The sequence below is a fragment of the Salmo salar genome, chromosome ssa20 (assembly GCF_905237065.1).
Source record: "Salmo salar chromosome ssa20, Ssal_v3.1, whole genome shotgun sequence".
Taxonomy (NCBI): Eukaryota; Metazoa; Chordata; class Actinopteri; order Salmoniformes; family Salmonidae; genus Salmo; species Salmo salar.
The window spans coordinates 53588585-53606313 of record NC_059461.1 but is presented as its reverse complement, the minus strand read 5'-3'; the positions used below and the strand labels follow the sequence as shown (position 1 = coordinate 53606313).

Below are 17729 nucleotides of genomic sequence, written 5' to 3'. Positions count from 1 at the left end.
GTCTCGAAGACACTCCTGCATTGTCGTGGCTGTGTGCTTAGGGTTGTGGTCCTGTTGGAAGGTGAATCATCGCCCCAGTCAGATCCTGAGTGCTCTGGAGCAGTTTTTCATCAAGGATCTCTCTGTACTTTGCTCCGTTCATCTTTCCATCAATCATGACTAGTCGCCCAAGCCCTGCAGCTGAAAAACATCCCCACAGCATGATGCTGCCACCACCATTCTTCACCGTAGGGTGGGGACAAAGATCACACTTTTTGGAGAAATGTCCTCTGGTCTGAATGAAACAACAATAGAACTGTTTGGCCATAATGACCATCGTTATGTTTGGAGGAAAAAGGGGGAGGCTTGCAAGCCGAAGAACACCATCCCAATCGTGAAGCACGGGGTGGCAGCATCATGTTGTGGGGGTGCTTTGCTGCAGGAGGGACTGGTGCACTTCACAAAATACATGGCATCATGAGGCAGGAAAATTCTGTGGATATATTGAAGCAAAATCTCAAGACATCAGTCAGGAAGTTAAAGCTTGGTCGCAAATGGGTCTTCCAAATGGACAATGACCCCAAGCATACTTCCAAAGTTGTGGCAAAATGGCTTAAGGACAACAAAGTCAAGGTATCGAAGTGGCCATCACAAAGTCCTTACCTCAATCCTATAGAACATTTGTGGGCGGAACTGAAAAAGCGTGTGCGAGCAAGGAGGCCTACAAACCTGACTCAGTTACACCAGCTGTCAGGAGGAATGGGCCAAAATTCACCCAACTTATTGTGGGAAGCTTGTGGAAGGCTACCTGAAACATTTGACTCAAGTTAAACAATTTAAAGGCAATGCTACCAAATACTAATTGACTGTATGTAAACTTCTGACCCACTGGGAATGTGATGAAAGAAAGAAAATCTGAAATAAATAATTCTCTCTATTATTATTCTGACATTTCACATTCTTAAAATAAAGTGACCTAAGACAGGGAATTTATACTAGGACTAAATGTCAGGAATTGTGAAAAACTGAGTTTAAATGTATTTGGCTAAGGTGTATGTAAACTTCCAACTTCAACTGTATGTAAATAAGGCATCTGTTTTAAAATTTTTATACATTTGCAAAGGTTTGTAAAAGCTTGTTTTTGCTTGTCATTATGGGGTATGGTGCGTAGATTGAGGCCATTCTTTTTACATAATCAATTTGGAATAAAACTGTAATGTAACAAAATGTGGATAAAGTCAAGGGGTCTGAATACTTGAGAGTGGGAGCTTGGAGTAGTCAAGCCGCCGAAGGTGTTCTCTCTTAGTAGATGCACATCGCTCCTTGAGGCACTGCAAAGCAGTGGCAAAAATACAGGATGAAAGGGCAAGCGAACAGGTCCGATAACAGCTGACACTACATGGGGTGGAGGCCTCATTTTGATTGCTGTGATAACTGGGGGAGGAAGAAGAAAAACTGGGTTACTTCTTTATTTCGAATGTGGTTCCAAATGTATTTTCAATTCTCTCATTTCCTTTCTCTGGCTCATTTCAGCTCCTGAAGGAGGAATGCTGGGCACGATGTCATCCAAGCTCACCCAGAATTTCCTCACAAGCCAATTAAGGATTCCTCCCGTGTTGCTGCTGCCAGCTCTCTGCTCCCACTCCAAGCTCCCTGTAGGAATGAGCAGGAGCAGGCCAGTAGCAGTCATGCCTGGGAAATATAATTAACCTCAAATGTGTTATTAGTGGCTGTCATAATGAAGAAATTAAGAACAGACTGCCGAACGCAATGACACAACAGACTGGCAGAGCAGTTCTTAAAAGGATCACCGTGTCAGCATACTGATTAAGAAAGAGAGATGAACACCCCATAATTCTTGCCAGAAGAAAGTCTGTCCTTCAGCGCTCTAACAACAGTACTCTACAAAATGTGTTTATGCAGTTGTTATACAGTAATAAAGCTAATTGATTCTTGATTCTTCTCAGACATACTGCTCTCTTGTCAGGTTACCTCATATTGTGCTACTTTGATAAACTACCTTGTTTGCAAGACTGAAGATATCTAGTCATACCTTCTGAATAGTCCTGCATTGGTAAACACACAAACGCACACACACGTACTGGAATACAGCTCATTCAATGCTGTCTTAGTGCTAGCCTCTGACTGTGGTGGTACTGTAGATCTAAACCAGCTATTCTCTTCACCGCTTAACATTGTCAATGAGCCGACCTCACAAAAGGATCACAGGAAGATAAATTACTATGACAAATAACGTCATTACATTAATTGATACCGTATCAATCATCACTTGAGCAAAAAAAGAGTTATGATCAGAATGAAATGCCATTACAGGTGCTGTGTAGTACCTAGATGTATTTTGGCAAACATATTTATGTTCCTTTGTGTGCAACTGAAACATTTTTATGGTCCAGTTAGGCCTCTGAGCTTCAGCAAACAAGGGAAATAGGAGGGGTGGTCAACAACAATGACAATAATCCAGTGATAGAGTTTACCCAAGAAATACTTTCCAAAGAAATACTTTCCAAAAAGGACTGATTCCTGGTAAACAAGTTGGAGCATTCAAAAAACAAGCAGAGATGAATATCTTCTTAACTCAGACTTTATTCTATGATTGGATGTATACAGGTACTGACGTTTAGACATCACATGACTTATTTCTGAGAGATCCATTCTTAATGTCTCACTCACATTCCAATGTGTGGACCAGCTTCCCACAGCCCAGGTACCTTTACAATGGCAGTCATTGTGTGTCCCACTTTTCTCTACGCAATAGTCATCGAATTCCATTAGTGCATTGGGATTTGGTGATTCATTATCGGACTGGTAAGAAGACCATGTGCGAGGACATTTTTTTTCTCCTATGACTGAACTCAAAAGCGAAAAAGATACTAATTAAAATTACAAAGTGTAATTTCCTCATGTTAAATCTCTAATCATAAGTTTGGCATCCCGATAAACAAGAAAATAGAAAACACTCCCTGTTGCACGCATGTCAAACCAACATGCTGTCTGGCTGGTGGAAAGACTGGAAACAGAACTAAAACTAAAAGCTGTAGGTTTATAACAACTCTAAATATTGCAAACAGAACACTCACCAAGACAGCACTTTGTTTCTTAGTCTATTACGGGGGAAACCGCGGTCTGAAACAGATCCATTCACAATTATGATGTCGATCTTAATTACTGAGCTTTGGAAAAAATAGGTAAGGGTCTGGATTCCAGAGAAGGATGGTAGTTGATATTAAAGGGAACACAAGAGCAATTGCTTTCCTGCAAGGTTCACCACATCCTAACATTTTTTGACATTTTGTATAATTTATAATCTAAAGAAATTAATAATTACTATTAGCTGACATTTCCCAGCCACATAAAATTACTTTAGAGTGCCAAAATCAATTACCCCTTGACACTGGAAAAAAAGATCACCGTGTTCCGGGAATGCTGGAGATGTGCCTGTGTGCATGTAACACACACAAACGACACCCTAACCCAGCCAGACAGCAAACAGCTGGGAAACAACTGCACTTAGCATTGGGTTGATGAAAAATGCAGATGAGTGGTTGAGTAGGCCGGTTATAGAGGTCTGTAATCAGGATCAGACGGGCTTGTTCAAGACATACACAGAAGGAGTACTGCGGTCTTCATTACAATAGCGGTACACTACTTCTATACACGCAAGAAGATGATCCTGGATTTGCATCACTATGAAAGGAAGTAAAACCTCTGAAGTTGGACTTCAAGATGACATTCAGAAGCAGACAGAATGTAATGTCAGGGACTGGAAGGCAGAGGAATAATACTAATGAGAGTCTCCTCATTTCAATTTCCTTCAGTAATTGGAAGACTTTCTATAAACATAAGTAGTCCAGTATATATATCTGCCAAATTCCCACATTGTGTATGAAGATAAATTGATTTGATTTTTGCATAGGGGTATACAGTATTTTGTCTTCCATCTACGCATTTCCATTCTCCAACTTCAGCCGTGATGCATTTGTCAGTTTCTCTCGTAAGAGAATAAAGTATGTGGATTCCAACCTGCATGATAGTTATTGTAACTCTAAGTGGAATAGGAGTACTCCATAGAGTAGAGAGATAGAGCTGGTCTTCATGAAAGCTTATTGGTTATGATGATACAGAAATCAAATTAAAAAGAGTTTACACTTAGAAAGGGATTTTGTATGGATGTTGATTAGAAATGCATGACTTGAATCAACAACAAAGAGACGTGCGAACTGCCAGAAGATGGACTCGTGGAGTATATAAAAGCCATCTGCTACATCATGTCGCCCCTGCGTCCGCCGCGCATGCTTTCACTTTGTGAAGGAAATATCAGATAAATGCAAAGTAAAAACAATAAAATGTGTTAGTAACAGAACTAAATGTAGTCAACCCTGTCATATATTACAAAGGTCTGGGGGCATATGGCCTAAGACAGTATACAGCAGTTTTCATTTCCAAAGTGCACAGATCCTTCTCCTTTGCTCAATGCAAAAAATGTCAAGAACTTTGAAAGTTTCTTAACCTGTTGGGGATAGGGGGCAGTATTTGCACGGCCGGATAAAAAACGTACCCGATTTAATCTGGTTACTACTCCTGCCCAGTAACTAGAATATGCATATAATTATTGGCTTTGGATAGAAAACACCCTAAAGTTTCTAAAACTGTTTGAATGGTGGCTGTGAGTATAACAGAACTCATATGGCAGGCAAAAATCTGAGAAGATTCCTTACAGGAAGTGGCCTGTCTGACCATTTCTTGCCCTCCTTGATCATCTCTAACAAAAACAGGGGATCTCTGGTATGACGTGACACTTCCTACGGCTCCCATGGGCTCTCAGAAGGCGGGAAAAAGCTGAATGATGTAATTCCTTCCCCAGGCTGAAACACATTAGCGCGTTTGGCAAGTGCTCTATCAGAGGGCCATCAGACTGAGGCTCGTGCATGAGGGGATAGCATGCTTTTACTTTCACTCTCTTTGTATTAAAAAACGATTTCCCGGTCGGAATATTATCGCTTTTTTTACGAGAAAAATGGCATAAAAATTGATTTTAAACAGCGGTTGACATGCTTCGAAGTACGGTAATGGAATATTTAGAATTTTTTTGTCACGAAATGCGTCGTGCTCGTGACCCTTATTTACACTTCGGATAGTGTCTTGAACGCACGAACAAAACGCCGCTATTTGGATATAACAATGGATTATTTTGAACCAAACCAACATTTGTTATTGAAGTAGCAGTCCTGGGAGTGCATTCTGACGAAGAACACCAAAGGTAATTAAACTTTTCTAATAGTAAATCGGAGTTTGGTCAGGGCTAAACTTGGTGGGTGTCTAAATAGCTAGCCGTGATGGCTGGGCTATCTACTCAGAATAATTCAAAATGTGCTTTCACCGAAAAGCTATTTTAAAACCGGACACCTCGATTGCACAAAGGAGTTCTGTATCTATAATTCTTAAAATAATTGTTATGTTTTTTGTGAACGTTTATCGTGAGTAATTTAGTAAATTCACCGGAGGTTTGCGGGGGTATGCTAGTTCTGAACGTCACATGCTAATGTAAAAAGCTGGTTTTTGATATAAATATGAACTTGATTGAACAAAACATGCATGTATTGTATAACATAATGTCCTAGGTGTGTCATCTGATGAAGATCATCAAAGGTTAGTGCTGCATTTAGCTGTGCTTTTGTTTTTTGTGACATTATATGCTAGCTTGAAAAATGGGTGTCTGATTATTTCTGGCTGGGTACTCTGCTGACATAATCTAATGTGTTGCTTTCGCTGTAAAGCCTTTTTGAAATCGGACAGTGTGGTTAGATAAAGGAGAGTCTTGTCTTTAAAATGCTGTAAAATAGTCATATGTTAGAAAAATTGAAGTTTTTGTATTTTTGAGGAATTTGTAATTCGCGCCACGCCTATCATTGGATATTGGAGCAGGTGTTCCGCTAGCGGAACGTCTAGAAGTAAGAAGTTAAAATTGGACATATCGAGTGCATAGAGGAGTTCTGTATCTATAATTCTTAAAATAATTGTTATGTTTTTTGTGAACGTTTATCGTGAGTAATTTAGTAAATTCACCGGAAGTGTTCGGTGGGAATGCTAGTCACATGCTAGTCACCTGCTAATGTAAAAAGCTGGTTTTTGATATAAATATGAACTTCATTGAACAGACATGCATGTATTGTATAACATAATGTCCTAAGATTGTCATCTGATGAAGATCATCAAAGGTTAGTGCTGCATTTAGCTGTGGTTTGGGTTTATGTGACATTATATGCTAGCTTGAAAAATGGGTGTCTGATTATTTCTGGCTGGGTACTCTGCTGACATAATCTAATGTTTTGCTTTCGTTGTAAAGCCTTTTTGAAATCGGACAGTGTGGTTAGATTAATAACCTCTTGGGGCTAGGTGGGACGCTAGCGTGCCACCCGTGGTGCACTCCATCAACAGCAGGTGCATTTCAAGAGCGGCAAATTTGAATCCAAATAAATGTCAAAATTCAAATTTTTAAAAAATACAACTATTTTACACCATTTGAAAGATAAACATCTCCTTAATCTAACCACGTTTTACGATTTCAAAAAGGTTTTACGGCGAAAGCATAAATTTAGAGTATGTTAGGACAGTACATTTACAAGAGTTGTGTGTAATGTTTTGTCAAGTCAAAGACAGGGTCACCAAAACCATAAAACCAGCTAAAATGATGCACTAACCTTTTACAATCTCCATCAGATGACACTCCTAGGACATTATGTTAGACAATGCATGCATTTTTAGTTCTATCAAGTTCATATTTATATCCAAAAACAGCGTTTTACTATGGCATTGATGTTGAGGAAATCGTTTCCCTCCAATAACCGGCAGTCAAGTCAGCGTAAAAAATTAAATAATTAAAATTAGAAAACATTGGTAAAATATTATATTGTCATTTAAAGAATTATAGATTTACATCTCTTGAACGCAATCAACTTGCCAGATTTAAAAATAACCTTACTGGGAAATCACACTTTGCAATAATCTGAGCACTGCGCCCAGAAAAATACGCGTTGCGATACAGACTAGACGTCATGTTGGGGAGATCTAAAATCGAAAATACTATGTAAATAATCCATTACCTTTGATTCTCTTCATCAGATGTCACTTCCAGGTATCACAGGTCCATAACAAATGTAGTTTTGTTCAAAAAAGCTCATCATTTATGTCCAAAAAACTCCATCTCGTTAGCACATGATGTAAGCCAGCCGGACTTCTCGTCATGAACGAGGGGAAAAAATATATTTCCGTTCGTTCAAACATGTCAAACGTTGTATAGCATAAATCATTAGGGCCTTTTTTAAGCAGAACATGAATAATATTCAAGGTGGACGAATGCATACTCTTTTATAACGTATTGGAACGAGGGTACCCAACATGAACTCGCGCGCCATGTGTCTAATGGGACATCATCGTTCCATGGCTTTTGTTCGGTCAGATCTCACTCCAGAAGACTCAAAACACTTTGTAAAGGCTGGTGACATCTAGTGGAAGCAATAGGAAGTGCCAAAATATTCCTAAGCCCCTGTGTTTTTCAATGGGATAGGTTTAAAGTCAATACAACACATCAGGTATCCACTTCCTGTCAGAAAATGTCTCAGGGTTTTGCCTGCCAAATGAGTTCTGTTATACACAGACACCATTCAAACAGTTTTAGAAACTTTAGAGTGTTTTCTATCCATATATAATAAGTATATGCATATTCTAGTTACTGGGTAGGATTAGTAACCAGATTAAATCGGGTAAAAAATTTTTATCCAGACGTGCAAATGCTGCCCCCTAGACCCAACAGGTTAACGAGAGTCTTGTCTTTAATATGCTGTAAAATAGTCATATGTTTGAGAAATTGAAGTAATAGCATTTCTAAGGTATTTGAATAACGCGCCACGGGATTCAACTGGCTGTTGAGTAGGTGGGACGCAAGCCATTGAGCCAGTTGTGTTGTGACAAGGTCAGATGAAAGGCGTTCAGATGAAACTGGCTCTCATGTGGACCGCTACAGGAAAGGAAGACCTAGTGTTACCTCTGCTGCAGAGGATAAGTTAATTTGTGTTATCTGCAGCTCAGATTGCAGCCCAAATAAATGCTTCACAGAGTTCAAGTAACAGACACATCTCAACATCAACTATTCAGAGGAGACTGTGTGAATCAGGCCTTCATGGTCAAATTGCTGCAAAGAAACCACTACTAAAGGACACCAATTAGAAGAGAATTGCTTGGGCCAAGAAACATGAGCAATGGACATTAGACCTGTGGAAATCTGTCCCTTTGGTCTGAGGAGTCCAAATTTTAGATTTTTGGTTCCAACAGCTGTGTCTTTGTGAGACGCAGAGTAGGTGAACAGATTATCTCTGCATGTGTGGTTCCCACCGTGAAGCATGGAAGAGGAGGTGTGATTGTGCTTTGCTGGGGACACTGTCAGTGATTTATTTAGAATTCAAGGCACACTTAACCATTATGGCTACCAAAGCATTCTGCAGCAATACACCATCCCATCTGGTTTGCGCTTAGTGGGACTATCATTTGTTTTTCAACAGGACAATGACCTAAAACAAGGAGAGTGATGGAGTGCTGCATCAGATGACCTGGCCTTCACAATCACCCGACCGCAACCCAAATGAGATGGTTTGAGATGAGTTGGACTGCAGAGTGAAGGAAAAGCAGCCAACAAGTGCTCAGAAAATGTGGGAACTCCTTCAAGACTGTTGGAAAAGCATTCCTCATGAAGCTGGTTGAGAGAATGCCAAGACTGTGCAAAGCTGTCATGAAGGAAAAGGGTAGCTACTTTGAAGAATCTAAAATCGAAATTATATTTTGATTTGTTTTACACTTTTTTGGTTACTACATGATTCCATATGTGCTATTTCATAGTTTTGATGTCTTCACTATTATTCTACAATGTAGAAAATAGAAAAATCAACAAAAATTCTCAAATGAGTAGGTGTGTCCAAACTTTTGACCAGTACTGTATATACTAGGCAGTGTCAGAGGAAGGCCCCAAAAATTGTCAAAGACTCCAGTCACCCAAGTCATTGACTGTTCTCTCTGCTACCGCACTGCAAGCGATACCGAAGCGCCAAGTCTATCTACCCCCAAGCCATATGACTGCTGAACAATAAATCAACTGGCCACACGGACAATTTGCATTGACATTGCTGCTGCTACTCGCTGTTAATTATCTATGCATAGTCACTTTACACTCACTCATTGACTCGGTACTGGTACCCCCTGTATATAGCCTCATTATTGTTATTTTATTGTGTTATTTGTATTTTTTTTTACACTTTAGTTTATTTAGTAAATATTTCTTAAAACTGCTTTGTTGGTTAAGGGCTTGTAAGTAAGCATTTTGCGCTAAGGTCTACACCTGTTGTATTTGGCGCATGTGACAAATACAATTTGATTTGATTTGATCACAGGATCCAGAAGCCTTGTACAGGGAACACAAAGCTAATTGCAATTTTCCTGGGATGGGGCTCTGAGAAGTGGAGCATTGTGGACATTAAAGAGGCCGAAAGCGAGGTGGTGCGGGGGTATAAAAGTATAACTAACATAATGGTGTATTGCTGCGATTCCACTCGATTCTATTTTATTCTAGACCCAACTCATCCCTCTCTCCCTCCCTCCCTCTCTCTCCCTGTGGCCACAGCATTTACATCATTCCCCAGCCCATATCACCTCAGAGGAACCCAGACCACATCCTGCCTACAACCAACCACAGAGACATGGTTGGAATATAGGAAGACCCCAAAAAATACACGAGGCAATTCAGTTGGATCTGTTTCAATAGGGGGAGTCTGTGGTCTCTCGTGAGGGAGGAAATCCTGAGTCCCCAAAGAGAGATCAACACAGACTCCAGTGAAAGGCCAGGCGAGAGACAGCATCAATACAAATCTTCTGATTGCATTAATTATTCGGACTGTTTAACTCTCAATTTTCCAATTCATTTCTGAATGTGTGTATTCCCTGTGCGCCTGACATTCTGAAGGTTTATTTAATGGGTATGTGGTAATATTTCTGAGTTCTCCATCCAACGCTGTATTGGGGTTAATCCCAGAAACCATTCCAAACAGATTACAGAATCTAGCATACTCTGACTTTATTTAAGGAGTGTTCTCTTGTTTCCGAGGTGATGGCACTATTTTCCTTAGAATAAGCATATTTCACTATCGTTTTCCTCCCAGGAACCTAGTGTGAATTGATCACCACATGAAAGGCAATTATTTGTATTACCGGAAAAAGAAGAAATAAATTCAATTCTATCCACAGCTATATTACTCCATTTCTGCTATGCCATCTCTGGATAACCGACATGTCCTTTTTCCTCCGAAAAGATTAACAGCATCAACACCATTAAACAACTTTGTACTTCAAGGATCCTAATACTTCCCATAAGAAAAGGATGAACCAAAAAACAAAGTAAGAAAATGCATGGCACAAGGCCAAACTTATTTTCTTCCTCTTATTTCAACTGCAAAGTCATGTATTTTTTTCAACGTACAGTATGTAAGGGAACAATACAGTACACGTGCTCTATGAAGAGCAAATACAGTACATGTGATCTATGAAGAGCAAATACAGTACATGTGATCTATAAGGAGCAAATACAGTACATGTGATCTATGAAGAGCAAATACAGTACATGTGCTCTATGAAGCAGCCATACTAAACACTTTACTTTCTCCTGACTTCAATAGTGATCTATGGTGCAGTTTCATTACTAGTTAATCGTGTTGGCTGTACTGGACTCAGAAGAGGCTCCATCTCCAAAGATACATTAACAGTGGGCATTTAGAGCAGCATGTTGACTCGCCTACACCATTTAATTTAACAGATGAGCATTACGTTAGTACAACAAGAAGGGTAATTTAAAGTTAGATGAAGAGGAAAAGTGGGCCAGCGAGGAGGGCCCGACATGGTCGAGGCCACCAACCTGTGACACCGCCCCAAGGCGTGAGACATGGCCAGACTGGTTAAGCATACAGATCAAAGTGAACATTTTGTTGTGTCTTTCCTGCTGTGGTTCCATGTAAACAGACCTAGTCAGGGCTCTAAGCTGACCATTTTTACAAGGAGCACGTGTGCACCTAAATAAAAAAAATGGAGCAGCTCACAAAGAAATGTAGGAGCACAATGAAAAATATTTGAGATATCAAAGCTAGAATCTTACATTTTTCTAGGTGCACTGTGGCTCCTAAATAAAAGCCTGCTCGTGTATATTAGGAAGACCTCATACGACATCCCCTGGCAGTTGCCTATAACATACATTCTGCTGTCATGATAAGGCTGAATCATGCATTGCATTTCATAGAGAATATATTAGACATTTCATAAGTTAGAGCTGGAAGCCCCTAGTGTTGTTGACCCGGAGGTTGTGGTTTCATTCAAAGCCATTTCCTAATTAAGCCCCATTGAGTTGTTTATTGACTACTGTGCTGGATTTCACAGCTCACCATAACTGCACACACAACTCCTTTTAGAATCAGACAATTAACCAAATTACTTCAATAGTCATGTCACAATGGAAATCATTCACCAAATTAGAACTAGTCTGCACACAGGGGTCCTTGGGTAACTGGTCATCAGTTAGGAACACCCAATCAGGAACACCCAAAAGAACACTGAACCACTTGGCAACAGCATAAAAAGGGGGTTGGACTGAGAGCCAAAAGGTAGTGGGTTCAAGTCCTGTGCAGGCCAACCCTCATATTTTCTACATTAGTGTTAGTAGTGGGATGCTGCCATGAGGGCATCAGAGATGTGAGATCTCCCCACAAAGTAGAAAGTTCAGTAGGCTACAGTGACAGATGAAGTTATCATCTTCAAAAGCTATTAAAATATGCTGGACATGAGGAATGTCATCAGTTCTATAACCACAAAGGGGAACACAGTACATACATACATACATATTCAAAATCAGCAGGGACATCGCAGACAAGTCACTTCAAAAATAATTTAATAACTGGTAGCTTGATCAATTTCCTATAAACTCTCGCCACTGAACGTGTCCTTCGCCAACCCCCCCCTCAGTTTGAATCGTATTGGTGTCATCTTCAAGTACTTTTCAATATCTCCCCCTCTGCGTGTGTAGCCTACTTCTCTGTGTGCGTAAATACATTATGTGTGTCAATCTGAGAGCAATAAATAGGAAAGGATGAACGTCATAAATATGGGGGATAAATAATAAGTCGTAGAAGACACCAGAGGTAGCCAGCCGATCAAAGATGCAAAAGCAGTCTCGGCAGGCGTAGATACACAACGTGAATTCCTCTGTAACTCCAAACTGAGAAGAGGAATGTGACTAGTAATCTAAAGCAACATAATTATATTAAAAATGAACTAGAAAACAACCCGTACCTTGAAATCCAAAAAAGAAAAAGAACCCCGGTATCCAAATTGTGTGTATCCAGAAGCAATTCATGTTGTCCTCGTCAGCTCCAAAACCTCTCCTGAATGTCAACGTACTTCTTGTGCGGGTCTTTTGCAATAATTTCGTGAGCAGGCAGTATCGTTTTTTGGTAGAAATGATGCTGAGCGGGCGTATAGCACCAACGCTATGTCCTAATGCTGCAGAGCACTAAAACTACAACTCAAGTGCTTGAGCGCTAAACGCATCCTTTTTGCAATCACGAATAGTTGTGCGCTTCAGCACTTGCCTGTCCTGGTCGTCACTGCCACCTAGTGGATAAGCAAGTACCTAGAAAAACACCAGTTGGACATCTGATTATTGATGAGGATAAGGACGGGGGAGTCACCATTCAGCCTATTTTCCAACTGTGTTTGTTGTGCAATTAAATTGGTATTTCAGCAATGCTTTATGGATCAACACTTGTATGCCTGCCATATAAAATAGCATTCTGAAACATTTATTTCACATCTGACATATTCTAATGGCTGTGTTTCTCACTGTCTATATCCATTTACATGCTTCCATTATCTATTTTCCCTCCAAACACCACTGTAGCTACTCCAGCCGTAACTTCCAGGTCTCTCTGACGCACAGGCTACCACAGGCTACTACAAAACCAATCAAAGAAATCTGGACAAGTGCAAACAATTAGAGTTATTTCATCAACTTAATCCAGATTGATTCTCTCATTGCATGTGTGTGATATGCAATCTGTGATAACAATACCATTATTTCCTAAATAAAGTCCTACAACTGATGCTAGTTGAAAGAGATATCTAGCTACCTACCGTGAACCCATCAACACCTCAACAGCCAAACAGCAGTCCTCAAAAGAGGGGCAACCTTTTCCTACCCTCTGTAAACCGATGACAAAGGTCCTCTGTAGCGCATGAGGTGTGTTCCTACCAGAGGTGAGGCTTGGCAGAGGACAGGAGAGGAGGATAGCAGCATGGAAATCTCTGGAATACTAATAGTGACATTTGGTAAGAAACTTCTTCATTCAGCCTGCAGGCAAGGTGGGGGCGGGCTGTTTGTAAAGACACTTGAGACTAATCAAAGTCCAGGGATCCTTACTCACCAGAAAATGGCCTGAGCGGGACAGAGGCAGAGAGAGAGAGGGAGAGGTACGGGGAGGGAAAGTGTTTTCCCCTTTAATGTGCTCTATTCCTCTATCTCTCTACTGCCAGCCAAACAGTGTCCTCTCATCTACTGTTTTACATGTCCACGACTGACAGCAAGGCTAATACAGACAAATCCTGCAAATTCATTCAGTGTGGCAACCCTGTCTTTTTTGTGATAAAGCATTGTTTTTTCTTACTGAATCTTACTAGATTTGATTGTGATAGCAATGAAAGCAGATGCTGCCTGAACATGCCTTTGTATCCTGCTTCTAAAACTCAGTCTCCTCTTGTAAGCCCTGGTGAGCTACATGACTGGTGTTGCTGAATTTAATTATGCTCAGATCTTAGTCATTTGTTAAGTATGAATGCCAAAGACATTACAGCTTCAATAATTGAAAAGAAAAACAAAGTGGCTCATGAGGATGTCTGGATGTGGAATATTGAATTACCCTTGTTCTCCACCTGTTATACACCACCACGTGAACCACAAGCTTTTCATTGTGAAATGTTCTGCTAGAGAACCATTGTGTGTACACAATTCACATTCAAGGCTGAATAGTATTTCAGTTACTGTCTGATATATTAATCAATGAGATCCCTGCAGTCTAGCATGGAAAGCCAAACTGTATCCGTTTATCATGGGAATCCCTGTTATCCGTGAGCAGACAAAAGTCTAAGCCGTGGGGGGGTGGTCATACCAAGCTATGGTCATACCATTTATCATTTAGCTATTCTATTAAAATTTTAGGTAAAATATTGAATTTCGCCTTTACTACAATAGCCCATAAAAGCATTGTCATAAAACAAATCATAAATGGCAAAAAAAATCAAATCAAATAATTTATCATCAGGACTAAAACAGTCTCCCCTATCCACGTTATGGTGTTAGTTTTAGCCCAAATGTTCAGATGCTACAGACAGAAGTTAGCACATTAGCGTTACCGACTTCAGGCCAAACCGTTCAGACGCTACAGACGTTTTCGTGAGAAGAAAGATTTTCAGGATATCTCATAGTCTGACAAACACCACTGTAGCTCAGCACCTTCCACTGCAGATACAGAAAGCCGACATACATAGGATGCGGTGTATTGAGACGCATCCATGCAAAAAAACATATCTCTATTGGAGGATTTTTATGGGGATTGTTTTATTATGTTACTGAGATTGATGCAAGGGTGCGTCAATAGACTTTTAAGGATTAAGGAATAACGGTAAGGTCCTTAAGAGTACATCTTGGGCTAATATTGTGCCTGCCTTAAAAAGGTACTGTCCCTTTTTTTTTATATAGTCTGTACTGTTGTTTGGAAGACAGCTGATTTTGAAAAGTGTTATCAAAATATCCAAACCTTTTTCTAGAACGCAAATAGGATACTTGAGAACTAAAAATATTTTGCCTTGATGGGGGCAATCTCAAAAACGCAGTACAATATTTTCTATCACCTCCCATGATTACCCCTCTAAGGCCGTGGACACACCTACTGTAACCGCATGAATACGGATGGACATGTTCAGATGAGATGGTTCCGTCAAAAGACAGAACACTTGTGTGTGTGTTTTGTTTTTGGACAATCATCTCCGTTGTCATTCATCCGGCAATGGATGACTGCCATTGACAAAGCATTAGCTCTATCTGAAATAGTCAGACACAAAATCCCAAAGAGTCTATGCCTATTCCTATTGTGGTTTGCATTTTTCATGGCTGGAGTCCAAATCCATTTTTTTTTTGGTCCCTCCACATTTCCTCCGTTCACAACAATACAGACAGGCTCAGTGTTACGAACACGTGAATGCAATTTGAGATTAAACTATTTCAAGGGGTGTGAACAAAGTGCTTGGAATTGTGGGGGACCGCCCATAGTGCAGGGGTACACAAATCTTACCCTGGAGGTCCAGAGTACTGCTGGTTTTCTGTTCTACTTGATAATAAATTGTACACATTTTGTGTCCCAGGTCTAAATCAGTCCCTGATTAGAGGTATAGCAATTTGAAAAGCAGTGGAACCGGATTTCGAAGGTACAGATTAGAATTTGATGGCCATAGTAAGTCTACTCAAAGGAACACTCTAAATATTTTTTCACTGACTATGCTTCTCTGAGATCTTTCAGGTTGGCCACCCCAAGTATTCATCTTCAAGTAATGACAAATTACAGTATGTTTTTCCATATGATAATTGCCTTCAGCAGGGATTGCTTCACGGCCTACTTCAATCATCAGGATACGGATAGCCTGAAACTGCATGAAGAAAATTCCATCAAGTTAGCCATTAAGGAAAAACACATTAACGTGGAGTCAGTCGAGCACTACATGTTAGTCTAGAATAAATCAATAGTTAGGATGAACTATGTTTGAGTTGAGTATTCAGTACTTTTTGAAAGATATATGGAAAAACAAGCCACTGGATTTCTGCACATTGAAAGCACATTGCTTCTGTCAGGACTAGTGGCACTAAACATAAAAGTCTACTGTGATCAGGCTAAATCTTTCCCACAGACACCCCTTCAGAGAGCAATGAGGAAGAGACTCATGTAAGTCGTCTGAGTCTCTTTCAAAGACACTTAGTTCTTCCGAGGACTGGGATAGTGGTTCTGACAGGCCCGTAATCCTCATATCATTAATCTTTGGAAAGGGCCAAGAAAATTAACATTTGAAAATTAATTAAGAGGACTGTCAGTTACAGTAAAGAAGTAACATCCAGGCCATTTTCAGCCTGTGTGTGTGTGTGTGTGTGTGTGTGTGTGTGTGTGTGTGTGTGTGTGTGTGTGTGTGTGTGTGTGTAAGGTATTTCTGGACAAAATGTAAGTTTTGAGCCTAAAACTACATTTTTATGAACTCCAAATGAATGAAAGGCCCCAAATGAATGAATTAAAATTGGCCAACAAATTATTCTATCCAGTTATTCTATCCAAATCTACGTTACTAAATGTTCCCCCCAATTACCATCATGTCAGAACACCCTTTCTGACAGGTTATGGATCACAATAAGAATATTGACAACATTTAGCCACGACACATACAGTACAGTACTTACCTCTGATAGTCTTTTGATTGAAAACAGCATTCAGAAGCTAAGGTGACCACAGATAAATAAATGAGAGAGGAGCATCCAATCGTAATTCTGTCTGGTGAATATCTGACGGTAATTCCAATTCTAATGTGTATGTTTTATTAAAAAACCTTTTGGCCTGGAGCTAAATTCAGTCCTAGTTTAGATTGTCCTCTGCCAATCTCTATATAGTGTCTCAACTCCCACTTTACCATATACAGTATTATATTTGTCGATGCTAGTGAGCCGTCTCCAATTCACATTCAATATTGCTGTCACAAATGTGTCATATTCATAATGAATTGGGATGCTTTGATTGACATAAACTACACAGCTTGCTATAAAATTATACTGCAGGAAACAACGATTTAGGTTAGAATTGACATGAAATGGCACCCTAGCCTGGGTACCTGTTTGTTTGTGCTATCACGCCACTCCTTGTCATACCATGCTGTACACAACAACACCAAATGTATCACACTAATGTTAGGTACTATTGAACAATATACAGTTGAAGTCGGAAGTTTACATACACTTAGGTTGAAGTCTTTAAAACTAGTTTTTCAACCACTCCACAAATGTATTGTTAACAAACTATAGTTTTGGCAAGTCTACTTCTACTTTGTGCATGACACAAGTCATTTTTACAACAATTGTTTACAGATTATTTCACTTATAATTCACTGTATCACAATTCCAGTGAGTCAGAAGTCCAGTGAGTCAGAAGTTGACTGCGCCTTTAAACAGCTTGGAAAATTCCAGAAAAAGATGTCATGGCTTTAGAAGCTTCTGGTAGGCTAATTGACATTATTTGAGTCAATTGGAGGTGTACCTGTGGATGCATTTCAAGGCCTGCCTTCAAACCTCTTTGCTTGACGTCACTGTAAAATCCAAAGAAATCAGCCAAGACCTCAGAAAAAAATTGTAGACCTCCACAAGTCTGGTTCATCCTTGGGAGCAATTTCCAAATGCCTGAAGTTGCCACGTTCATCTGTACAAACAATAGTACGCAAGTATAAACACCACGGGACTATGCAGCCGTCATACCGCTCAGGAAGGAGATGTGTTCTCCTAGAGATTAACATACTTTGGTGCGAGAAGTGCAAATCAATCCCAGCAAAGGACCTTAATAGCAAAG

At 40.0% G+C, this 17729-nt stretch overlaps 1 protein-coding gene across 2 annotated transcripts in view; it reads right to left on the bottom strand.

Annotated features, from left to right (window-relative positions):
• LOC106580806 (limbic system-associated membrane protein) overlaps positions 1-17729 on the bottom strand; it is a 1288197-nt gene that overhangs the window by 1000193 nt on the left and 270275 nt on the right. Inside the window, exon 1 of one of the 2 annotated variants that reach the window (XM_014162258.2) lies at positions 12376-12596. The exons of the other annotated variant lie outside the window; for it this stretch is intronic. Within the exon in view, the coding sequence (XP_014017733.1) occupies positions 12376-12439 (64 nt within the window). The 5' untranslated portion in view covers positions 12440-12596. Of the gene's footprint in view, positions 1-12375; positions 12597-17729 lie in introns of those variants that run through there. 2 annotated transcript variants of the gene reach the window in all.